At 34.3% G+C, this 26,378-nt stretch overlaps 1 protein-coding gene across 13 annotated transcripts in view; it reads left to right on the top strand.

Moving 5' to 3' along the window:
• Positions 1–26,378, top strand: part of NEK1 (NIMA related kinase 1) — a 326,908-nt gene that overhangs the window by 120,616 nt on the left and 179,914 nt on the right. For 11 of the 13 annotated variants that reach the window (XM_064585281.1, XM_064585280.1, XM_064585272.1 and 8 more), the window contains 7 exons: positions 1,712–1,795; positions 2,225–2,308; positions 2,946–3,023; positions 3,615–3,710; positions 13,732–13,863; positions 15,989–16,054; positions 16,134–16,362. In XM_064585281.1, the coding sequence (XP_064441351.1) occupies positions 1,712–1,795; positions 2,225–2,308; positions 2,946–3,023; positions 3,615–3,710; positions 13,732–13,863; positions 15,989–16,054; positions 16,134–16,362 (769 nt within the window). Of the gene's footprint in view, positions 1–1,711; positions 1,796–2,224; positions 2,309–2,945; positions 3,024–3,614; positions 3,711–13,731; positions 13,864–14,856; positions 14,958–15,988; positions 16,055–16,133; positions 16,363–26,378 lie in introns of those variants that run through there. The other 2 variants (XM_064585282.1, XM_064585277.1) reach the window with 2 other exon arrangements.

Genomic DNA, 26,378 nt, shown 5'->3' with positions numbered 1-26,378 from the left:
TAGTTAGAGAGTTAGGAGGAGGTGGATTAGTAATTTGACAGGTTTTTGGTGGAGTAGAGAAAGAGGCAAAGATAACTCCCAGCTTGCTGACTTGGGTGGCAGATTGTGATCAATAACTAAAGTAGGAATAAAATCACGTAGTAAAAAGAATGATGAAGTCAGGTTTATAAATTGTTTGAAGTAGCTCTGCTACATAAAGAGTGGAGTTGTCCAGAGGTCAGTTGAATATACATAGACGTTCAAGAAAAAAGGACTGCAAGGTTGATTGAGATTTGGGAATTGGCAACATATTTGTTAAAGCCTCGGAATGAGAAGAGAAGAAGGACCAGAGGAATGAACCTTGACAAAATATTGACATTAGTGATGAGCCAAGGAAGAGAAAAGCCTGGGAAAAATAGTGAAGATTGATTGGAAGAACCCAGGAGAGAGTGCTGTTATAAATATGAAAGAGAGGAGAGATTTTTTTTTTAATGTGTGAATTATATAGAACACTCTTTGGTGGAATATTATGGATATTATATAGTCAGTTAAGAATAATATTTTTAAGAAAAAGAATAATGTTTTTAAGGATACCGAATGTGAGGAGAGACTCAGAATATTGAGTAACTTATTAAGTTACTCAACATGTTATAAGTAACATATTAAGTAAACTTAATATGCTGATTAATATTAAGGTAAAATCAGAATAACTATAGTAAAATCCAGTTTTGTAATGATAAAATGTGTATGTATTTATACATGTGAGGAGAAGGAAATTTGGAAGTGAATAACCTTAGACATTAGGTGCTTCGGGTTGTCGAATTGTGAACGATTTATAAGTTTTCTACAGTGAACATATGTTTTTATGAGAGAAAAAAATACTTATATGGATACAAACTAATTTCCAGTGGAAATGTTAATTGCAAAGTTTACTCTGAAGGGTCCATTTGAATTGTGAACTAGGAAGTCAATGGTAACCTTGAAAATTTTCAGAGTATTAGTGGGATCAGTCACCAGATTGTAGTAGGTTAGAAAGTAAATAGGAAAAAAAATGTAAATAGGAAGCAGGAAAATGGAGGTCATGAATATAAAAAAGTATGCTTTCAACAAGCTGATAAAAAGACATTAGAAAAGGAAGTTAGACACTGATGATTTTTTAAGGAAAAAATCTTATAGCATAGTTGTGTGCTGAAGGAAGAGAAAATGGATAGTTTGACAATCTGATATTTTTTGGAAGGATATTAATAATTTCTAATGACATAATTCCATGTTTATACTAAACTGTTTAAAAAATGATACCAGTTTGTGATTGAATGTGATCATTTGCAATATAGTAACAAGACATGCCCAAGTGTAGAATTTGAGTTCAAATATTTAATACTGTGTCGATTTAGTATGTAAACAAATGTGTAGAAATGATCGGCCCTTTACAGAAAAAAACTTTGATTTGGGTTTAGCTAACCTCCAAAGCAGTTTTAAGAACTTGATTACTTAAATGACTAATAAAAACATAGCTGGTGTCTCTTTTGAATAATTATGTATGGGGTTTAATTGCTTCCTTTTGTTCTCAATGAATGTATTGGTTATATTGATATAGGAAAATGCCAGGGTTTATCAGCTAGAAATGATCAGTGTTTGCCAAACGAAATAAACTGGCACCTGGATATTCCTAGGTAAGATGCTAATATAGCCTTAGTCATTCTTTAAACTTAGTACATTAAATGATGAACAGGGAATCCTGCAAAACCTGGCAGCTATGTATGGAGGCAGGTCGAGCTCTTCAAGAGGAGGGAAGCCAAGAAACAAAGAGGAAGAGGTATGCTTCCCGCATGTTCGCTACCTCCATCACATAGCCATTTTTGAGTTTATTGCCTTCCTTTCTTGCATGGTTTAAATTCTTAACAATTATTTAAGGATTTTGTAGGTCTAGAGGGACCTGTTAATATAATTTGACTGACATGCTGTGTCATAATTTTGCCCCATAACTGATATTCAGTATTCTGAGTTCAATATCTTTTCTTTTGATAAAATTAAAAATTTAAATGTGTTTCTTTTCAGAAATAAGTTGATCTAAATTAAACACTTGAAAGCTAATATTACATTTCCATTAACCAGATTTTGAAACTTTTATTTCTTGTATTCAGATTAACACTTTTCTTTAAATTAAAAAAAATTTTAGCAGTAAAAATGTTGATAGTTCTTTCTTTAAATTAAACTGCTGTATGTTTTTTTTCTCTCCTTGTAGGTTTATCTGGCAAGACTGAGGCAAATAAGACTGCAAAATTTCAATGAGCGCCAACAGATTAGAGCCAAACTTCGTGGTGAAAAGGCAGGTTGAAAAATAATTTTTTAAAAAAGTAATTGAATGACATTATAATAGATTAAGATTAAAAATGCTATGTCACTGGGGCACCTGGGTGGCTCAGTCAGTTAAGCATCTGCCTTTGGCTCAGGTCATGATCCTGCAGTCCTGGGATAGAGCCCCAAGTCACGTTCCCTGCTCCCTCTCCCTTTGCTCCTCCCCCCTCCACTTGTGTGCGCTCTCTCTCTCTCCCCCTCTCAAATAAATAAAATATTTTGTAAAAATTAAAAAATTAAAAATGCTATGCCACTGACATAAAATCTGATGGAGTTAAAGTCAAAGATCAGAAAACTATGCATAGAAATAAAATACATTTTAGATGTGGGATTTAAAATTGATAAGACCATTTTTCCAGAGGAATTCTGAGAGGAAAATATAAGTAGTACCCATGGCCATTTTATATCATTCTATTTTTGTCTTTTTTCCATTCATTGTCCGTAAGAGTTAGTAGTTGTGGATAGTTCACTTGTAGCACTTGAGAGAAAATTAGCCATGTTGAGCATTTTATATTTTTAGGTTAGTTTATTCATATTATCTTCCACAGAGCTCTGCACTGAATTCAGGGGTCTGTCCTAAGTGGTTTGCTTATCTATTTACCTTGTAGAAAGAAGCTGATTATTCCGAAGGACAAGAAGGAAGCGAGGAGGCTGACATGCGGCGTAAAAAAGTTGAAGCATTTAAGGTATAGACTAGAAATATACAGTTTTTTTTTGAGAAGATTGGAACCTAAGGTAGAAAATTGTGTTAAGTTTTGCATAGTTATTCTTTTGCCTTAATTTTTCATTCCCCTTTATCCCTCAATGTTTGGTTTCTGAAAAATAGTGTCTTCCTCTCTTCGTATCCTGTATTTATGGAGAGTAATTCAATGAAATCATGACAGAAGTACATGAAACTATTGCACAAGTAATCTTAAAAAGAAAAAATGGTAACCTTAAAAATGAAAAATGTAATTGTCCATTTCTGTGAAGACAAATGAAGTCTGTATATAATAACCATAGTTTAAAATTTTTACATTTGTATTTCCATTAGAATGTGCCTGTATTTTTATTCAGCAAATACTTACTGAGCAGCAGCTGTGTGTTGAGCCTGGTTTTGGTGCTAGGGATATAGAGTGAGCTTCTATTTTTACTCGAGAAAATCTCCCCGACCCCCACAACTCCTCCTTTTTGGCTAATAAGTAAATCATTTTAGATACCTAAAACAAAGCAAAACAAAAAAACAACCTATACCCTTCTCTCTGGTAACTAATTTCGTTGATTGTTTTTATTTTCAGGCCCAAGCAAGTGCACGTGCTGCTGTACTAAAAGAACAATTAGAACGAAAGAGAAAGGAAGCATATGAGAGAGAAAAGAAAGTATGGGAAGAACATGTAAGATTTAGCTCATATTCTTGATCCTGGTCATGTTATTAATGTTCCTATCTCTCTTACTGGCTAGTATGTCACCATTCTAATTTTGTAATTCTTTTCTTTCCCATTTTTTATTCTCATTCATTCTCCCTCTCCCGTCCCCTCCCCTGGCTCTCCCTCTCTATCACCCTCTCTGTCTTTCGTATTTAAGGATGATCAATATGGAAGTTATTTTGGGGTTTGATTTGGGGTGAGAACCTAATTTACTTATTCTAAAATGAATAAGTTTTAAAATAATAAGTTTTTATTATTGCCAAGTAACTAATCAAAGTCCCAGCATCACTTAATGTCTATGCTTTCCTTCTGCCACTGATTTATAAAGCTATCTTTATATATTAATATAAATACCTATATAATTAATGTGAATTAATATTAATATAAATATTAATATAAATACCTATATATTAAATTTTTATACAAACTAGAGAATGACTCTATAATATACGTGCATCAAGCTCTCTTCTGTTCCATTACTCCATCTGTTCTGCCACTACCTCATTGTATTAGTAATTGTGGATTTAGAATATATTTAAATTTTTGATAGAGTTTTTCCCTCATTTCCTTTTTACTCTTCTTTTTACATTGTTTTCCTTAGTTGCTTGCTCTCTTTTTCTTTACCAGATACATTCCTGGATAACTTTTGTCTCTCTCTCTCTCTCTTTTATTTTCTTTTTAAATTCTATTGGGGGGCGCCTGGGTGGTTCAGCAGTTAGGCATCTGACTCTGGATTTCAGCTCAGATCGTGGACTCAGGGTTGTGAGATCAAGCTTTGCATTAGGCTCCTCACTCAGTGGGGAGTCTGCTTCTCTCTCTCTCTCTCTCTCTCTCTCTCTCTCCTCCCCCCCCACCCTGCACTCTCTCTCCCTTTCTGTCTCTCAAATCAAGAAATAAATCTTTAAAAAAATTCTGTTGGAATTTTTATCAATATTACCTTAAACCTACAAATTAATTAATTCAGGAGCATGTTAAGTATCTACATTTATTCATTATTTCTTTTATATCTTTTACACAATTTTGATCATTTTAAGGTCATACTTGTTATATTTCTTGTAAAGGTTATTTGTTAGTAGTACCTAATTCTGTTTCTGTTTTAAAAGGGTTTTTTTCTTTTCCTAACAGAATATTGCTGATATTTGGAGAAATCGGTGGTTTTTGCTTATACAGTGCTTATTCTACCAATTCTTAGTTAATTTTTTGGATTTTTAGTGTACAGCTGTATCAGTGGCAAGTAGTCATGATCTATATCATAACAGTAATACCTACAGTTTATTGTTTATTGTATGCTAGACCCTCTTTTTTCCCCCTTATTTCAGATGTAGTAGCATGAATAGGGCAAGAGTATGAGACAATTACAATGCTAACTTCTCGGCTCTTCCTCAAGAGAAAGTTTTAGCAACCAAATTTGTCAGAAGTAGAAATAATTCATCTTCATAGTCAGAACCAATGATTTCTCCTGTTACCCAAGTTCCTTTAGGCTTACCTTAAAAAAGGGGGCATGTGCCCCTTTGAATCAGATATTTTGTATCCTTTGGCTAAATACCTAGTAGTGCAATTGCTGGATCATAGGATAGCTCTATTTTTAATGTCTTGAGGAACCTCCATACTGTTTTCCAGAGTGGCTACATGAGCTTGCATTCCCACCAACAGTGTAGGAGAGTTCCCCTTTCTCCTCATCCTTGCCAACATCTGTTGTTTCCTGAGTGGTTAATTAGCCATTCTCACTGGTGTGAGGTGGTATCTTACTGTGGTTTTGATTTGTTCCCTGATGCCAAGTGATGTTGAACATTTTTTCATGTGTCTGTTAGCCATTTGTATGTCTCCTTTGGAGAAGTGTCTGTTTATGTCTTCTGCCCATTTCTTGACTGGATTATTTGGGTTTTTTTGGATGTTGAGTTTGATAAGTTCTTTATAGATCTTGGATACCAGCCCTTTAAGGACCACATATCTTTCATTGGATTATCAAAAGCATCTTTGACTAACAAATGGTAAAAATCACTGCCTTAATTATTCTGATTCTTTGGCATGTAGGACCCATATTATAAAATTTTCTCTTTGACATACTTCAGTGTGAAAATTATAGTAAACGTAGGATTTTAATATGAAGAAAAATTTTCATGTGTGGTGTTAGAGTTTTTTCCCCCAAATAATATAGTATTGCCTTTCTCAGTTGGTATATATATTCATATTCTGAGTGAAACATAAGGAAGATAGCTTTTTAAGAGTAGCAATGCATTTAATAATTAAAATTAAATGAAAAACAGAATTAGGGAAATTATGTATTGATTTGCCGAGAGGCTATTTTTGAGTATGAGGAATTCCTTTTTCATTGTGTTTATCTTTTCTTGTCTATTTCATTTTTGTTTCTTTGTCCTGTTCTTTGGCTCTGCCATAAAGTTCTATAGGGCTTCCTTCAGGGTGGAGAACTACTTCCCCCTTCTGACCATCCTGGAGTGTTTTTATCTTTAGTGTTTTTATCTTCTGTGAAACTTTGTTTTCTTAGTTTCATTTTTGTGTCTTTTGTCATATTGGATGAACTTTCTGAATTAACTCAGTCTAGTGTTTTCTCTTTTGGCAATTTAAAAATAAGTTATTTTCTATCTCAAGATCTGGTTAACACTGAATAACCTTGACATTCAGGTTATGAATAATATATTCGTGATGTTTATGTAGAAGGCCCAGCTCCTATTGTACTAATCAGTTCGTGGTGTGTGTTACCTGGGCTTATGATGTTCCAACACCTCAGTAGTTACTCTGAATTACCTTTATATTTTTGTTAACTGACATAGTTTTGTTATTAAGTAATTGGAAGACTTAGTAGGGCAGTCTGTTTGTTCTTTGGTTTAGATTTCATTATGTCTGACTTTCTCTGTGTGTTTATTATTTCAAATTCTTATGATCTGTTTAGTTGACCCATGGGAGAGACTAGTATATGTTTGATTATGGAATATAAGCATTTACTGAAGTCTGCTGAAGGTCGTTATTATCAAGGTGCCATTAACTTTGTCTTACACATTGAATCAGATTATCTTAGATAATAGACTATATACCAGTCATTAGCCATATATATGGCAGCCAGATTTTGATAAGGTACAAAGCAAATTCTTAATAGTAATAAGTGACATTTTCATTAAAAATGTCTTTTCTTGATTAAAAGAAGTGTTTCTATAAATTCAAAGATGAATAGTATGAAGAGAATTTAGTAGAGATTTTCCATGTTTTAGCATAATCCCTACTGTACTGAATTTGATTATCTTTGGTCTAACTCATAGCACTTTATCAGTAAACAGATTTTTGTCTCTATTGCTTTAGGTTTCTCTTAAGGTTGAGATTAATATAGAAATATCTCTATTTCATATACTTTACAATTTAATAATATAAGATAAAGGATTTTCAATTCCCTTATGTGACTTTTGCCATTCTTTAAATAAAGATAAATCTGCTAAGTATTCCCTAGATGTTGTTAAATTTTTCTTAGGCCATATATCTGCACTTTCAGAGAGTTATGCCAGTGGTTTGTTTAAATTGTGTATGAATTATGTGTTCTTGTGTATAAGCATTAAAAAGAAGTATAAAAGAAATGTAATAAATTGAAGCATTCAGGTATAGGTGACTTTTTTCTTTGGTTAAGAGTTTCCTTATAAAAAAAAATAAAAAAAGAAAAGTTTCTTTACGGTTCCTGTTAGAAGCAACTGCCCAGTAATTTTGGAAATGACTTTGAGATCATCTTCATAAGCATAAATAAAAATTATTTATGTCACAGGCCAAGAAAGGCAGTGGTGTTATTCTTTAGCAAAATTGGTTAAATTCACATTATCTCTCCTGTTTATTTATACAATTAAATTACTCTTTTGATAATTCTTTAAAAATCTTAGTTTTTTTAAAATTTATAATGCCAAGTATTTGTCTGCTTCCTATTGACTTTACAGTGATAATTAAAAACCTTATGCAATGCAAAAACTTTAAATTCTGATTATGCACAGATGGGAGGTTTTTGTTTTTATTCTGCATTCTAGAGATTAGAAACTGGCTTTGAGCAAAGCCAGTTTCTTCATTTTGTCAGGGTCTAATATCAGACTTTTAGTATTTAAGCCAAATAACCTTATTCAATAGAAACTAAATAAATGTTTGCTGAAATGTAATTACGACCGTTTATTAGGAACACAGCTGTCACTTTACATAAGTTATCACATTGAATCCCTACAGTAAGGAGACAATGAGTACAGTATTCCCAATTTAAAGAGAAAAAGTTTGAAGTTCAGAGAGGATAAGAAACAATGAAAAATCACAGGACTAGTAAATGAGAGTTTGGTGATTTAAGTGTAGAACTGTCCTATTTGAACTGTATTTTATGACCTCCTTAAACAATGAATGGCTGTTCAAACTGGCTGCCTTACAAAGGCCACTCTCATCATCTCCCCTCCTGGCTTTACACAGTTCTTTCTCTCATTTTATTTTGTTTGTTTTTCCCCAGACCATTTAGCACACATCTATCTACTTTTACTTCTCTGTAACATACTGATTAATTTATGTTTCCCTTTCTCTTATAGTTTGTAATCCTTTGAGAGAAAACATTGTATGATCCATTTTGTTTTGTTTTTGTCTTTTGTTTGTTTGAAAATTATTGCAGTTAGTTCTGGTCTACAATATATTGGGTTTTTTTCGCCCAACTTCACTGAGATAAAATTGTCAAATAACATTGTGTAAGTATAACATATACAATATGATGATTGATATATGTATGTATTGTGAAATGATTACCACAATAAGTCTAGTTAATACATCTACGACCTCACATAATTACCATGTATCATTCGATTTGGATATCTGTTATTTAGCACTGTGCTCAGCACTTAAAACATCTTTGAATATGTTGATTAATTCTTATCAAATATTGTATATTTGTTTTCTCACAAAAATCAGATCAGGTTAATTTATTAAAATAGCAGAAATCAGGGTGCCTGGGTGGCTCAGTTGGTTAAGCAACTGATTAATTTTGGCTCAGGTCATTATCTCAGAGTTGTAAGATGGAGCCCTGTGTCAGGTTCCACACTGGGCATGGAGCTTACTTAAGATCCTCTCTCTCTCCCTCTCCCTCTGCCCCTCCCTTTGTGCTCATACACATGCAAGCTGTCTCTCTCTCTCTAAAAAAAAAAAAATAGAAATCATATTCAAATCAATAGAAAAATGATGTATTTTTTTTTAAGATATTTACTTATTTGACAGAGAGAGACACAGCAAGAGAGGGAACACAAGCAAGGGGAGTGGGAGAGAGAGAAGCAGGCTTCCCACTGAGCAGGGAGCCCGACGCGGGGCTCGATCCCAGGACCATGGGATCATGACCTGAGCCGAAGGCAAATGCTTAACCACTGAGCCACCCAGGAGCCCCCAGAAATCATTTCTTTAAGTGAATTTAAACATTCACTTGATTATACAGTGGATAAATATATGTGGTTAGAGAAGTATTTATTGACTTAAATAAAATGATAGAATTTGTACATCCAAATTAATTTGTTTCCTTCAAAATAATCATCTAAAGAAATAACATACTTTTCTAAGAATGCTATTTTTTCAGAACCAGTTGAAACTTGTTTTTATTTTCTCAGAATTTATGGTACCTTTTTGAATATTCTGTAAGAAATAAGACCATCTTAAAGTTTCAAAATATTTCTTTGTAATCTTTCAAGGAGATAATACTCAGTTGTATTAGCTTTAGATTTTTTAAGTTATTTATAATAACATCTTAAATGTCAGTATATTTTTTCAGTGGTGCTGAACTATGGATTAGAACAATGTTTCTGTCTTTTTTTTATATAAAGACTTAATTTTTTTTAGAGTAGTTTTGGCTTCACAGCAAAATTGAGAGAGGAAGATACAGAGATTTCTTATACATCCCCTGCCCCCACACATATATAGCCTCTCCCATTAATCAGCATCCTTCACCAGAGAAGTACATTGTTAACAATTAATGAACCTATATTTACATGTCATCGCTCAAAGTCTATAATTTATATTATAGTTCAGTCTTGGTGCTGTACATTTTGTAGGTTTGGACAAATGTATAATGACATGTATCATCATTATAATATCATACAGAGTATTTTCACTGTCCTAAAAATTCTCTGTGCTCTGCCTATTCCATTCTTCCTACCACTCCTCTGACAACCTCTGGCAACCACTGATCTTTTTATTGTTCTTTTCTTTAAGATTTTATTTATTTGAAAGAGAGAGAAAGAGCGAGAATACGTGTACAAGCAGGGGTAGGGGCAGAAGGAGAGGGAGAAACAGACTCCTCGCTGAGCGTGGAGCCTGACATGGGGGCTCGATCCCAGGACTCTGAGATCATAATCTAAGCTGAAGTTAGATGCTTATTAACCAACTGAGCTACCCAGCTGCCCCCACTGATCTTTTTATTGTCTCCATAGTTTTGCCTATTCCAGAATGTCATGTGGTTGAAATCATACAGTATGTAGCCTTTTCAGATTGACTTCTTTTGTTTAGTAATATGCATTTAAGATTCCTCTGTGACATTGCATGGCTTGATAGCTCATTTCTTTTTAGCATTGAACAATATTCCATATATGTACTAGTTTTTTTCTTCATCTATTTAGTTACTGAAGGACATCTTGGTTGCTTCCCAGTTTTGGTAATTATGAATAAAACTGCTATAAACATCTGTGTACAGGTTTTTATGTGAACATAAGTTTTCAACTCCTTTGGGTAAATACCAAGGAGTGTGATTGTTGGGTCACATGGTAAAAGTATGTTTAGTTTTGTAAGAAACTGTCAAATTGTCTTCCAAACCATTGTACCATTTGAATTACCATCAGAAATGAATGAGAATTCTTGTTGTTCCACATCCTCAGCAGCATTTGGTGCTTCAGTGGTTTGGATTTTAGTCATTGTAGTAGTATCACATTATTTTAATTTGCAGTTCCCAAATGACATATGATGTGGAGCATCTTTTCATATGCCTATTTGCTGTTCATATATGTCTTTGGTGAGGTGTCCGTTCAGATCTTTAGTACATTCTTTTAATTGGGTGGTTTGTTTTTTTATTGTTAAGTTTTAAGACCTCTTTGTGAATTTTGGTTAATGGTACTTTAAATCTTTATGTCTTTTGCAAATATTTTCTCCAAGTCTGTGGCTTGTCTTATTCTCTTGATAGTGTCTTTCACAGAACAAAAGTTTTGAATTTTAGTGAATTCCAACTTATTAATTCTGTCTTTCATGATTGTACCTTTAGTGTTGTATCCAAAAAGTCTTGCTAAACCCAAAATCATTTGAGTTTTCTCCTATGTTACCTTCTGGGATTTTTATAGTTTTGCATTTTACATTTAGGTCTATAATGAATTTTGAGTTAATTTTTGTGAAGGGTATAAAGTCTCTGTTTAGATCCCCCCCTCCCCCATTTTGTTTTTGTTTTTTTTGGCCTGGGATGTCCCGATGTTCCAGCACCATTTGTTGTAAAGACTATTCTTTCTCCATTGAGTTGCCTTTGCTCCTTTGATAAAGATCATTTGACTATATTTGTGTGGGTCTATTTCTGAGCTATATTCTGTTCCTTTGATCTATTTGTCTATTCTTTCACCAGTGCCACACTGTCTTGATTACTGTAGCTTTATAGTAAGACTTGAAGAAGTTGGGTAGAATCATTTCTTGAACTTTGTTCTTCAGTTTTGTGTTCATTACTGCCATCTTCTTTTGAACAACATGGATATTAAAATATCCATGAGAGGGGCACCTGGGTGGCTCAGATGGTTAAGCGTCTGCCTTCGGCTCAGGTCATGATCCCAGGGTCCTGGGATCGAGCCCCACATCAGGCTCCCTGCTCCTTGGGAGCCTGCTTCTCCCTCTGCCTCTCTCTCTCTGTCTCTCATGAATAAATAAATAAAATCTTTAAAAAAAATAAATAAATAAATAAATAAAATATCCATGAGAGACCCATGGAGAGAGTCCCAACTCTCTTCCATCAGAGTCCAGAAGACTAGGTATTAGATATTATAGTTGTATTGCTAACTTATATTTACAAGATGTTCAGTAAATGTTGTATTTGAAATATATACTCACCAGAAATTTTTGTTTACTGGTTTGAAGGAGAGAGAGAAGTATGAGCAGACTGCTGCCATGTTAATATGAGCATACCTGTAAATGCCATTTCTTTATATTTATTAATGGTTTAGTATCTTATTTCATATTGTTTAGAGTCTAAATGTTAAGATAAAAATGAGCAAATATCAGGCAGCGTGATGCCCCCAGCTCTGTTTTTCTTTTTCAGCATTTCCTTGGCAATTTGGGGTCTTTTCTGATTCCGTACAAATTTTAGGCTTGTTTATTCCAGCACTTCGAGAAATGTCATTGGAATTTTGATCAGGATTGCTCTGGGCAGCATAGACATTTTTACAATATTTATTCGTCCGATCCATGAGCAGGGAATGTTTTTCCATCTTTTTGTGTCTTCTTCAATTTCTTTCATGAGTGTTCTGTAGTTCCTAGAGTATAGATCCTTTACCTCTTTGGTTAGGTTTATTCCGAGGTATCTTATGGTTTTTGGTGCTATTGTAAATGGAATCGATTCTCTAATTTCTCTTTCTACAGTTGCATTGTTAGTGTTTAAGAAAGCAACTGATTTCTGTGCATTGATTTTGTATCCTGCCACATTACTGAATTGCTGGATGAGTTCTAGGAATTTGGGGGTGGAGTCTTTTGGATTTTCCACATATAGTATCATGTCATCTGCAGAGAGAGAGATTTTAACTTCTTTGCCAATTTGAATACCTTTTATTTCTTTTTGTTGTCTGATTGCTGTTGCTAGGATTTCTAGTACTATGTTGAACAATAGTGGTGATAGTGGGCATCCTTGTCGTGTTCCTGATCTTAAGTCAATTATCATATGGTTTCACTTATTAGTGGAACATAAGGAATAGCATGGAGGACATTAGGAGAAGGAAGGGAAAAACGAAGGGGGGGAAATTGGAAGGGTAGATGAACCATGAGAGACTATGGACTCTGAGAATCAAACTGAGGGTTTTAGAGGGGAGGGAGATGGAGGGATGGGTTAGCCCGGTGATGGGTATTAAGGAGGGTACGTATTGCATGGAGCACTGGGTGTTATATGCAAACAATGAATCATGGAACACTACATCAAAAACTAATGATGTACTGTATGGTGACTAACATAACATAATAAAATAAAATTTAAATGAACAAATATATGATTATAATAATTGATATTTTTAGTGAAGTTAAAATCTTGTTACCTGTACCTTTCATTTCTTCCACTCTTCCATTTCTTCCATTCTTCCATTATGTTGACACTCTTATAATGGGGGTTCTTTTTTTTTTTTTTAAGATTTTTATTTATTTGAGACAGACAGAATGAGAGAGAGAGAGCACATGAGAGGGGGGAGGGTCAGAGGGAGAAGCAGGCTCCCCGCCAAGCAGGGAGCCCGATGCGGGACTCCATCCAGGGACTCCAGGATCATGACCTGAGCCTAAGGCAATCGCTTAACCAACTGAGCCACCCAGGCGCACTATAATGGGGGTTCTTATGTTGGATGATTGATATTTAAACATTAAGAAGATTATACCAAACTTTTAGAATTTGCACAAGCATTTCTTTTTAAAGTATAAGATTAATAAGTAAAATATTTTTTCCCATCAAATGTTGCAATGAATTAAAATTAAAGTGAAGGGACTAATGTCTTAATCTTTTACAAGTCAGGATTTTTTAAAGATTATTTGTTAATGCAATGGAAAGGAGTTATTTAATACTACATGAGACATTATTATGTTTACATCTGAGGCCAGAGATGTTGCTCTCTCTTCTGATCTTTCCTCAGACCTAGCACATTGTCTTGAACAATAAAAAGTGAGAAATGAAAAAAAACTGTACTTTCAGATAGAGTGGATAAAGAGTGATCGCATATTTTTATCTCTTCATACAACTATAAATTTGCAAATGAATTTAAATTCTTTATTATAGTTGGTGGCTAAAGGAGTAAAGAATTCTGATATGTCTCCACCTTTGGGACAACATGAAGCAGGTGGCTCTCCATCAAAGCAACAGATGAGATCTGTTATTTCTGTGACTTCAGCTTTGAAAGAAGTGGGAATGGTAAGTTTCCTAAAATTTAGAACTACTCAAAGTGAAAGTTTCTTAGAAGGATTAAATTTAATGAACTTACATTAATTCCTAATGTATTACATTTTTTTAGGGAAAATAAAATAACTTCTTAAGATTTTTGTGTATGGCTTATTGTACGTATTGGAGCCTCACTGCTCATAGGTTTATATCTAGGACCATCTAATACATAAAAATAGATTTAACTGATTGTCTCTTATTTTTACTTTAAAAGAATATTGAACAAATAAAATATATGCAGAAATGTACAAAAAATAATGCAAAAAACATTTTTATACCTCAGTTCTCACAGTTAACAAAGGTTCCTTTTTTTTTTTAACGAAGGTTCATTTTTTATTTAAATAATGTCTCTTTGGTACTTAATTAGCTTCAGGAATAGTGTCCAAGACATGTTTACATTTATTTTTAAATTTTTGGCATAATAGATGTTGGAAGACTTAATATAACTACACTTAATCCATCAATTATTTCTTTTACCTTCTACGTATGAATTTCTGTCATGCTATATGAATACTGAAACAAAGAATTGTGGGCAAGTAAAAAGTTTAAACTTAGAATTATATGTCAGGTGTTCATCTAAAATGTGAAAATTCTGTTCTGTGATTAAAGGAAATGGACTCTTGATAAGGAATTTTAGCCTAGAATTTAACACACAGGAAGGAAAAAGTCTATTGAATTATATAACACATTACCTTGATTTTCTCTTGTCTTTTTAATTAATGTCTCTGCCTTTTAATTGCTGAGTTTCATTAAGTTTTTGCAGACAACACTGATGTTACTGATACACCAATTTTTTTTATAGCCTTTGTGTTTATCTTGAAAATAGGACTGAGTAGGAAAATACAAATTTCTTGGTCACTCTCAAGAACTTCATATACAAAACTATTGTTCTTCAAGTAGTTTTAGTCTCTTTTTTTCTTTCCGATAACGATTTTGCGTGTGCTGCATTGTTCACTTCAACTTTAGATACCACTGTGTGGTTTCCTTCCTGGTACCCAGTCTCACATCTCAACTAGCTGTTCATCTCTCTGGTTGTAGCGACTGCTAATTCCTGACTACTTTATTGGGTAAAATGCTCTTTGTCTCATTTACATGTATTACTTTAAAACTGACCACTGTACTCTTTTGTATTTTCCTCAAATATTACAAAATTTGAGGTAATCTGTATAATGATATGGTTTTTCTTTATGTGTTGTCTTTGTAAATACTCCTTACTTAAAACTTTGAAAAATGCTCTTTTCTTACTTTGTATCTTTCAGATACTTTTGCTTTTATAGCTTTCAAAACTAATTTCTTCTTTTCATGTGTTTAAAAATTCTCGTTGGTCTAGAGCACTATGATTGTACTAATCAAGACAGACTTTATATTATTGTTGGTATAAAGGACTCAGAACTTATTTTTATTATTCTCTTTGCTTATGGAGAGAAGCCAATTCTCAATTATGTTTGGTAGTATGGCTTAATAGGAATATATATACATGAAACATAAAGACAGCTTCAAAATAACACAGCCTAGCCTAAATTACTTTATCCACCAAAACTCCCTAGCTTTAATTAAGAGATTATATGAGTAATCAGTTGGTTAGGTGTCTGACTCTTGATTTCAACTCAGGTCATGATCTCAGGGTGGTGAGATTGAGCCCCATGTTGGGCTCTGTGCTGTGTGTGGAGCCTGTTTAAGATTCTCTGTCTCTCCCTCTCCTCCTTCCCCTCCCTCACGTGCATGCACACTCCCTCTAAAAAAAATGGGGGGGTGGGGAGTGGAGTATATGAGTTAATTTTCTTTTTATTTCTACCATTGACCTAAAATTACCAAAAATCAGATGCCAAAAAGGAAGAGGATATAGTTAAATATGTGATCAGTAATCTAAAAATAAGATAAATAGTTGAGAATTGGCCCTTCTATTAAGTCTATTACTTGATTATATGTAACTATTTCTCATTTCCAATAATGAAAGAAGCTATGTTAACATTTTACAGGGATAAAAAAATTCACAAGGAGCAATTTAACGAAAAACAAAAAGTAACAAAAATACGTAAGTTTTTAAGGTAGACATTTAAAATAACATTTCTTACTTCGTAACTATCTGTATTTATAGGACAGAAGTTTAACTGAGACCCAGGAAACCTCAGAAGACATGCAGAAGACTAACACTGCTATTTCAGTAAGTACAATTTTCAAACTCTGTCAATCATTTTACTTAATTGTATAGATATTAAAATATAACACTTTAACTGTTTCAGAGTAAGCGAGAAATACTACGTAGATTAAATCAAAATCTTAAAGCTCAAGAAGATGAAAAAGGAAAGCAATGTCACTCTGATACGTGTGAGATAGTTGTTAATGAAGATGCCAAAGAGCATGAAAAAGAAAAATCGGTTTCATCTGATCGCAAGAAATGGGAGGCTGGAGGTCAACTTGTGATTCCTTTGGATGAGTTAACATTGGACACATCCTTCTCTGCAACTGGAAGTATGTATCAAATGTTAATATTCTGTGATGGTCTAGCACACATGTAAACTTGTAGACTGGATACTTGGAAAGAAAGAACACTTAGAGGGGTTGAGAAAGGCTGGAAAAATTTCTTTGTATGTGAAAAATGGAGAAAACTATTCAACCTTAAGAATGGCAAGGATTTTTATTACAATATAGTGTGTGGTATTGGAGAGGGAACTAATATTATATATTTAAATTGTATTACTTTAACTCTTTCTACCAATTGTATTATTACTTTAATCTGTTACCAGGAATAATTCCTGATGAGAACCAAAATAGCAAACTTTGACAGAATCTCAGTAAGTTCTCTTAGGTATGTAGCCAAGGGTATGGAAAAGATCTCACTTAATGATTTATTTATTCAGCCATAATTATTGAGCAACTTTTTTCTTGCATTGTCCAAGGCACAAGAGAGAGATACGATAATAAATAAAAACATGTGCTCTTGTGGAGCTTACATTCTGAAAGGGCAAGTTTGATTGTCAACCAACTAAATATAGTTTCAAGTAATTTTTTTTTAAAGATTTTATTTATTTATTTGACAGAGAGACAGAGACAGTGAGAGAGGGAACACAAGCAGGGGGAGTGGGAGAGGGAGAAGCAGGCTCCCCACTGAGCAGGGAGCCTGATGTAGGGCTCAATCCCAGGACACTGGGATCATGACCTGAGCCAAAGGCAGACGCTTAACGACTGAACCACCTAGGCACCCAGTTTTAAGTAATTTTTTTAATGAACTATTTTCATAGAATTCTTTCTTGCATTGGAGAAAAGCTCAAAGACTCTAACCTATGGTGTCTTTTATTTTGTTTACTTATTCAGCAGTTCTTTCTGAGTCCCATTAAATGCCACACATTCCTCAGCAATGAAGTTACAATAATGATTAAGACATAGTCCCTTCCCTTAAGGAGCTTAGGGCCTGGTGGAAAGGGAGACAAGTAGAGGCAATTGTAATTGATAAGGAATATACTAGAAATTATCATAGGCTACTGTAAGAATATGTATTAGGACATAAATCAGTCTTGGGGAAGCCAAGGAAATAATTTGTGGAAAAAGGGATGAGCCAAGGGATAAGTAGTTAACTAAATCAAAAGCCAAGCCAAGTGTTTTAAGGATAGAATAACCAGGACCCAGGTGAGAGAGCATGTAAAATTCAGGGAACTTGGTATAATTTAGCATGGATGGGTAAAATTCAGAAGTTAAGACAAAGAATGGCAAGTAAGAAGCCTTCAAAGGGGTAAGCAGGGTCAGATCATGAAGGGTACTATACATTGGCTCTCTCAAACTGTATGAACTTACTCTGAGTGCAGAGAGCAGTCTTTGAAACAAGGGTTAGCACATGTTTTCTGTGAATGCCAGATAGTAATTATTTTAGGCTTTGCAGGCTATAAGGACTCTGTTGGAACTTTTCTACTCTGTCACTATAGTGTAAAAGTAGCAATAGACAATATGCAAATGTATTGGCATGGCTGTGTTTCCAGTAAAATATTTTTTAGGGGTATTGAAATTTGAATTTCTTAAAATTTTCTTTAATGTCTTCTATTTCTTTTCTCAGACTTTCTGTTTTTCATTGCTATAAAGAACATTCATGATTGTTTCCTGGAAAATTTTTATAACTTTTAAAATCTTTGTTAGATAATTCCAGTATCTGTGTTATATTTGTGTTGGTTATTAATCAGTATCCATCTTGCATGAGATAATCCTCTGTCTTCTCTCGTGAGAGTTGTACTGCATGTTTTGTGTTCCCTATCATGTAGCACAGATTTTATGCATGAAAAGTGGTCATTAATTACATAAAGATGATGATAAACACAGATGATGTTGTGAGATCTCTCAGATGATGGGGCTATAAGTGACTTAGGGCACCTCTGAGGCAATAAACTATTACCAGTGTGACAGGATGGGATGGAGACAAAGGTAGAGAGACGCAAGTTTTATATAAGATGAAAAAATTCCTGCCATATTTTCTTAAAAAGTAGGAAGAAAGGTCATATGGAGACCAGAAACACAAGAATTGGATAATTTTGAATGATCAGATAAACCTATCTCAGACAAATATATAAGAACATTTGAGACACCTTTTTACCTTATTAAAAGCACTTTACATGGAAAATTAACATGAGATTAATACTGTTATATGAACAGTACTTCATCTCATGAATTCAAAAATCATGTTTAACGTAAGTATCCAATATATTTATGTGGTAAGTTTTTACATAGTATAAACAATGTATAAAATTTCTCTCCACCTTAACATCTCTCCATTTCCATCCTTGTTATGAGGGAACCACTGATATACTTTATTGTTTATTCCTCTGAGCTCCTTCCTGTGTGTATATGTGTTTGTGTGTGTGTATCTGAATAAAGACACATATTTTATATCTTTATGTTACAATATATGTTATATATAATTTATTGTATTTATTTTACACATAAGTGTATTTTATACATCTTTTCATATCACTGATTAAAAAATTCCCTTCATCTTTTTTATAGCTATGTAATAGTCCATTGTATGATCATACATGATGTACTTTTCTCAACATTTTATTTATTTATTTTTATTATGTTCAGTTAGCCAGCATATAGTACATAATTAGTTTTTGATGTAGTGTTCAGTGATTCATTAGTTGCATATAACACCCAGTGCTCATCCCAACATGTGCTCTCCTTAATACCCATCACCCAGTTACCCCATCCCCCTCCCCTCCGCAACCCTCAGTTTGTTTCCTGGAGTCCAGAGCCTCTCATGGTTTGTCTCCCTGTCTGATTTCTTCCCATTCAGTTTTCCCTCCCTTCCCCTGTGGTCCTCCGCTCTATTCCTTATGCTCCACATATGAGTGAAACCATATGATAATTGTCTTTCTCTGCTTGACCTAGTTCACTTAGCATAATCCCCTCCAGTTCCATCCATGTTGATGTAAATGGTGGGTATTCATCCTTTCTGATGGCTGTTTCTCAACATTTTATTATGAAAAATTTCAAATATGGCAAAATTGAAATAATTTCACAGCGCACACCATATACTCTCCATTGAAAGTATACCATTAATATTTTACTATGCTTGCTTGATCACATACCTGTCCACCCTTCTATCCAACAATTAGTGTATCTTATTTTTTCGTGCAGTTTAAAGTGCATTGCAGATATTGATACACTTTTGCCTAAGTATTTCATAGCATACATATCATTTAACAGAGTTCAATATTTGTTTAGGAGTTTGTTTTTTTAATATTAAATTCACATATAATGAAATGCAGATATTTTAAAAGTACATTTGCTGAGTTATTTTTTTTTTTAAAGAGAGAGTGCGTGCACATGCGAGCAGTGAGGAAGGGCAGAGAGAGAGAGAGTAGGGAGAGAGAGAGAGAATCTTAAGCAGGCTCCTTGCCCAGCACAGAGCCCAATGCGGGGCTTGATCTCATGACCCTGACATGACCTGAGCCGAAATCAAGAGTCAGATGCTTAGCCAGCTGAACCACATAGGCACCCCCATTTGCTGAGTTTTAACACATGCCTACACCAATGTAACCCAAACTCCTATCAAGATACAGAACATCACCATCTTCCCAAACAAAACGTTTCATGCCTCTTCCCAGTTTCTGCTTCTAGCCTCCCAGACGGGACTTTTTTCCGAATTTTTTCTATCGTAGATTAATTTTCTATGTTCTAGAATTTCATTTTAACAGACTAACAGATTGTAATTTTGTGTGTGTGTGTTTAGCTTGTTTAACTCAGCATAATGCTTTTTGAGATTTATCTGCATTGTGATTATCAATAGTTTGTTCCTTTAAAAAATTATTTAAAATTTACTTTGTTATTGATAAAGTCACTTCTGTTTTTTGTTTTTTTTTTTTTTGCTCACTGTTAGTTGGTATATCTTTATCCATTCTCCCCTTCCTTTTAGTCTGTTTGTATCTATTTATTTCTTTTTTAATTTTGTATCTATGTATTTAAAGTAGGTTTCTTATAGGCAGCATATTGTTGGGTTTGCTTTTTTATTTATTTTTTTTATTTGAGAGAGAGAGAATGAGAGAGAGCAAGCACATGAGAGGGGGGAGGGTCAGAGGGAGAAGCAGACTCCCTGCCGAGCAGGGAGCCCGATGCGGGACTCAATCCAGGGACTCCAGGATCATGACCTGAGCCAAAGGCAGTCGCTTAACCAACTGAGCGCCCGGGTTTGCTTTTTTAATCTGCTCTTAATCATCTTTAATTTGGTTGTTGAGACCATTTATATTTAATGTGATTGTTAATATGGTCGGATCTAAAAATGCCATTTTGCTATTTGTTTTTTGTCTTATCCATTCTTTGTTTCTTTTGCCCTTTTTTTCTTTCTTTTGGATTGAGTATTTTTAGGATTCCATTTTATCTCAGTTATTGGCTTATTAACTGCAGCTTATTATTCTATTATTTAGTGTTTGCCTTAGAGTTCATAGCACACATCTTTAACTTATTACACATATTCCAGCAATTGATTACATTTCACATGTAGTATAAGAACCTTACAGCAGTATACTTAGATTCGTTTCCTCCCAGTCATTGTGCCATTGTTTTTGTTTGTTTAACTTACGCTATAACCCCCCCAATACATTATGGTCATTTCTCCTTTAAGGAGTTTTAAATAATAAGAGAAAAAGCCTTTTGTATCTGCCCGTGTAGTTACTGTTTCCAGTGGTCTTCATAATATTTGTGTAAATCAGATTTCCGTGTGGTATCATTTTTCTTCTGCCTGAAGGACTTTCTTGAACATTTCTTATAATGTAGTCCTGCTGGTGAGGAGTTCTTTCAGCTTTGTATGTCTGTAAAAATGTTTATTTTGCCTTCCTTTTGCAAAGGTATTTTTTCTGGGTATGGAATTCTAACTTGATATTTTTTTCTTTTAGTACTTTAATGATATTGTACCAATGTCTTCTGGTTTGCATTTATTGTGAGGAGAATCTTCTATCATCCTTATTGTTATTCCTTTGTGTGTAAAATGTCTTATTTCTTCTGGATGTTTTTAGATTTTCCCCCTAAGCTAGTAAATTTCATTATGATGTGCTTTGGTGTCATTTTCTTCATGTTTCTTTTGCTTGGGTTTTGTTGAGCTTCTTGGAATTGTGGGTGGTTTTCATCAAATTTGGATAACTTTTTGCTATTTTTTTTTCAGCTTTTTTGGTCTTCCTTTCTAGAAGTTTACATGGATCTTGTTAATGTTTTCCTTTTCTCTAATTATCATCAATTCTTTCTCTAGCTTATTGAACATATAGAATTCAGTTATATTATAAATGCCCTGTCTACTAATTAAATCATCTGTCATTTTTAGGTTGATATTGATTTTTTCCCCTCTTTATTAAAGGTTGAATTCTTTTGCTTCTGTGCATGCGTGGTCATTCTTTGTTTGGAAGCCAAACCATGAATTTTACCTAAATGGGTGGCTGTATATTTTTGTATTCCTATAAATATTCTTGATTTTTGTTCTGCGACACAGTTCAGTTACTTGTAAATAGCTTGACCCTTTTAGGTCTTGCTTTTAAGCTTTGTTAGGTGAGGGACACCTGGGTGGTGCAGTCGGTTAAGCATTCAACTCTTGGTTTCAGCTCAGGTCATGATCTCAGGGTCCTGGAATCAAGCCCCACATTGGGCTCCATGCTTAGTGTGGAGTCTGCTTGAGATTCTCTCTCACTCTCTTTCTTCCCCTTCTCCTCATGCTGTCTCTCTTTCTTAAAATAAGTAAATAAAATCTTTAAAAAAAAAAGCTTTGTTAGGCGGAACCAGAGCAATGTCTGTGGCTAATCTGTCCCCTTTTACTGAATCTAATTACTGAATCTACCTAATGACTGGTGAATCATAAGACATTTTTTTCTGGCTGGTGGGAAGAGGGACTATTTTTGACCTACCTTGCTTGAACTCCAAGTTCAAGTATCAGTATTTAGCTTAAGACTCCAAGAAGACTCTGAGTTCTCTTTGTGTAGTTTTCTATTCTTCCGTATTCTGTCCTGCCAACATTAGCCACCTTTACCTCCTAGATTTCCAATTCTGTCACCTCAGCTCAGAGAGACCATCAACTCCACCTGGTTTTCCCTCCCTGCATCAAAGTTAATATCATTTCATATGGACATTTAGTTCCTCCAGTTTTATTTGTTAAAGAGACTTCCCATTTCCCACTATATTGCTTTGACATCTCTGTCAAATACCACATGCCTGTAAGTTATGGGTCTATTTCTGGGTTTTCTACTTTTTAACTATCCTTTTAAAAATTGATTCCCTACTGGGAATCATTTTTGCTTTATAAAAGTGAATATCACCTGCTAATTTGCAGATATTTTCAAGGAACTAGTACATACAGATTTGTATCAACATTTTGTATTTGGTTACCATTAAATTTTTATATGACTTACATATGCTGTAGTATGTGAGATTGCACCTTGTCTGTTACTGCTAATACTTAGATGCTTTGTGTATTATTCCAAAAGGCTCTAAAGACTCAAATTACAATAGATAATTTCCCATTTTTTGCTCTAGTAAATTTTATTTTAAAAGTTCCCCCAGAATTATTATTGCCAAAAATGCAGTGTTAGTTGCCTACTTATGATATGTAAGCTAAACTAAAACAAATTTTTTTAGAAATATCCTTCTCTATTTTTAAACCATATGGACGTTTATTTTATGACTTTTTTTCTGTTTTCTTTAATTAAATTTATAGAAACAAAATATTATTAATTTATATTTCTTCTCTTTTGTACACCCCAAATTATTGCTTAAGAGTCTTAGTTTTCAAAAATTTGCTTAAAAAAATTTTACAGAAGTATGATTTTTTCTATTTTTATATTCCTTGAAACTATAATTCATAAATTTTATTATTTTTTATTGAAGAATAGTTAACATGCAATATTATATTACTTTCAGGTATACAACATAGTGATTCAACATTTATATAAATAACAAAGTAACCAAGATATCTATCTAGGTATCATTTGTCACCATACAAAGTTGTTACACATAATTGACTATTTTCTATGCTGTACATTGTATCCCCTTGTTCTATTTATTTTTTAAGTAAATGTTTGTACCTTTTAACCTCTACCCCTATTTCCTTTATCCTCCCTACCCCCACCCCTCTGGCAACCACCAGATTATTCTCTGTATCTATGAGTCTGTTTCTGTTTTGTTTTATTCATTTGTTTAGTTTTTTGGATTCCACATATAAGTGAAATCATACATATTTGTTCTTTTCTCTCTGACTTACATCATTTAGCATATGGACCCTCAGTGTCCATCCATGTTTTTGCAAATGGCAAGATTTCCTTCTTTTTTATGGCTGAGTAATTTCCTTTGTGTATGTATGTATGCGTGTGTGTATGCAGGCATTAGTGGCATTGACCACTCCTCTGTGGTCCGAAATCTCCATATTACTTTTAACTCCCCAAACATTTAACTACTATTATTAGCCTACTGTTGACTGGAAGCCTTACTAATAGCATAAATAGTTGATTAACACATATTTTGTATTTATATGTATTACATGATGTATTCTTACAATAAAGTAATCTAAGAGAAAAGCAAATGTTAAGAAAATCATAAGGAACAGAAAATATACTTACAGTACTGTACTGCATTTATTGAAGAAAGTCCACATATAAGTGGATCCAAGGCTGTTCAAACCTGTGTTGTTCAAGGTTCAATTGTATACCACATCCTCTTTACCCATTCATCTATCAGTGGACACTTAGGTTGCCTCAGTATCTTGGCTATTGTAAATAATGCTGCAGTGAACATAAGGATGCATATTACTGAATCTGGGCTTTGTTTGTTCTTTGTAGTTCCTTTAGGTGTAGAATTAGATTGTTTAGTTGAGATTTTTCTTGTTCCTTGAGATGGCTTTGCATCACTATAAACATCTCTTAGAATTGCTTTTGCTGTGTCCCATAGATTTTGGAGCATTGTATTTTCATTTTCATTTGTCTCAAGGTATTTTTTTATTTCCTCTCTGATTTCTTCATTGACGCATTGATTTGTGTTTTATAGTTTTCTTCTGCTTCAACAAAATGAAACAAAACAATTTTCTTCTGCTTGATTTTTAGTTTCATACTGTTGTGTTTGGAAAAGGTGCTTGATACGATTTCAGTTTTCTTAAATTAATTGAGATTTGTTGTGTGGATTTTGTATGATCCATCCTGGAGAATGTTCCATGTGCACTTGAAAAGAATAAGTATTCAGCTGTTTTTGGATGGAATGTTTTGTATATATCTGTTAAGTCCATCTGGTCTAATGTGTTTTTTGTGTTTTTTTTAATTCTTATGTTAATCCCCATACATTACATCATTAGTTTTAGATGAAATGTGTCATGATTCATTGTTTGTGCACAACACCCAGTGCTCCATGCAGAATGTGCCCTCCTCAATACCCACCACCAGGCTAACCCATCCTCCCACCCCCCTCCCCTCTAGAACCCTGTTTGTTTTTCAGAGTCCATCGTCTCTCATGGTTCGTCTACCCCTCCGATTCCCCCCCGCTTCATTCTTCCCCTCCTGCTACCTTCTTCTTCTTCTTTTTTTTTTCTTAACATATATTGCATTATTTGTTTCAGAGGTACAGATCTGAGATTCAACAGTCTTGCACAATTCACAGCGCTTACCAGAGCACATACCCTCCCCAGTGTCTATCACCCAGTCACCCCATCCCTCCCACCCCACCCCCCACTCCAACAACACTCAGTTTGTTTCCTGCGATTAAGAATTCCTCATATCAGTGAGATCATATGATACATGTCTTTCTCTGTTTGACTTATTTCACTCAACATAATACCCTCCAGTTCCATCCACGTTGTTGCAAATGGCAAGATCTCATTCCTTTTGATGGCTGCATAATATTCCATTGTATATATATACCACATCTTCTTTATCTAGTCATCTGTTGATGGACATCTTGGCTCTTTCCACAGTTTGGCTATTGTGGACATTGCTGCTATAAACATCGGGGTGCACGTACCCCTTCGGATCCCTACTTTTGTATCTTTGGGGTAAATACCCAGTAGTGCAATTGCTGGATCATATGGTAGCTGTATTTTCAACTTTTTGAGGAACCTCCATACAGTTTTCCAGAGTGGCTGCACCAGCTTGCATTCCCACCAACAGTGTAGGAGGGTTCCCCTTTCTCCGCATCCCCGCCAACATCTGTCGTTTCCTGACTTGTTAATTTTAGCCATTCTGACTGGTGTGAGGTGGTATCTCATTGAGGTTTTGATTTGGATTTCCCTGATGCCGAGCGATATTGAGCACTTTTTCATGTGTCTGTTGGCCATTTGGATGTCTTCTTTGGAAAAATGTCTGTTCATGTCTTCTGCCCATTTCTTGATTGGATTCTTTGTTCTTTGGGTGTTGAGTTTGATGAGTTCTTTATAGATTTTGGATACTAGCCCTTTATCTGATATGTCATTTGCAAATATCTTCTCCCATTCTGTCAGTTGTCTTTTGGTTTTGTTGACCGTTTCCTTTGCTTTGCAAAAGATTTTTATCTTGATGAAGTCCCAATAGTTCATTTTTGCCCTTCCTTCCCTTGCCTTTGGCGATGTTTCTAGGAAGAAGTTGCTTCGGCTGAGGTCAAAGAGGTTGCTGCCTGTGTTCTCCTTTAGGATTTGGATGGACTCCTGTCTCACATTGAGGTCTTTCAACCATTTGGAGTCTATTTTTGTGTGTGGTGTAAGGAAATGGTCCAGTTTCATTCTTCTGCATGTGGCTATCCAATTTTCCCAACACCATTTGTTGAAGAGACTGTCTTTGTTCCATTGGACATTCTTTCCTGCTTTGTCGAAGATTAGTTGACCATAGAGTTGAGGGTCCATTTCTAGGCTCTCTATTCTGTTCCATGGTCTATGTGTCTATGTGTCTGTTTTTGTGCCAGTACCATGCTGTCTTGATGATGACAGCTTTGTAATAGAGTTTGAAGTCCGGAATTGTGATGCCGCCGGCTTTGCTTTTCTTTTTCAATATTCCTCTGGCTATGCAGGGTCTTTT

The sequence above is a fragment of the Mirounga angustirostris genome, unplaced genomic scaffold (assembly GCF_029215605.1).
Source record: "Mirounga angustirostris isolate CCGP_5_RB_7025 unplaced genomic scaffold, mMirAng1.0.hap1 SCAF_2, whole genome shotgun sequence".
Lineage (NCBI taxonomy): Eukaryota > Metazoa > Chordata > Mammalia > Carnivora > Phocidae > Mirounga > Mirounga angustirostris.
Note: the sequence above shows the minus strand (reverse complement) of the source record. Positions and strands in the feature narration are given on the sequence as shown.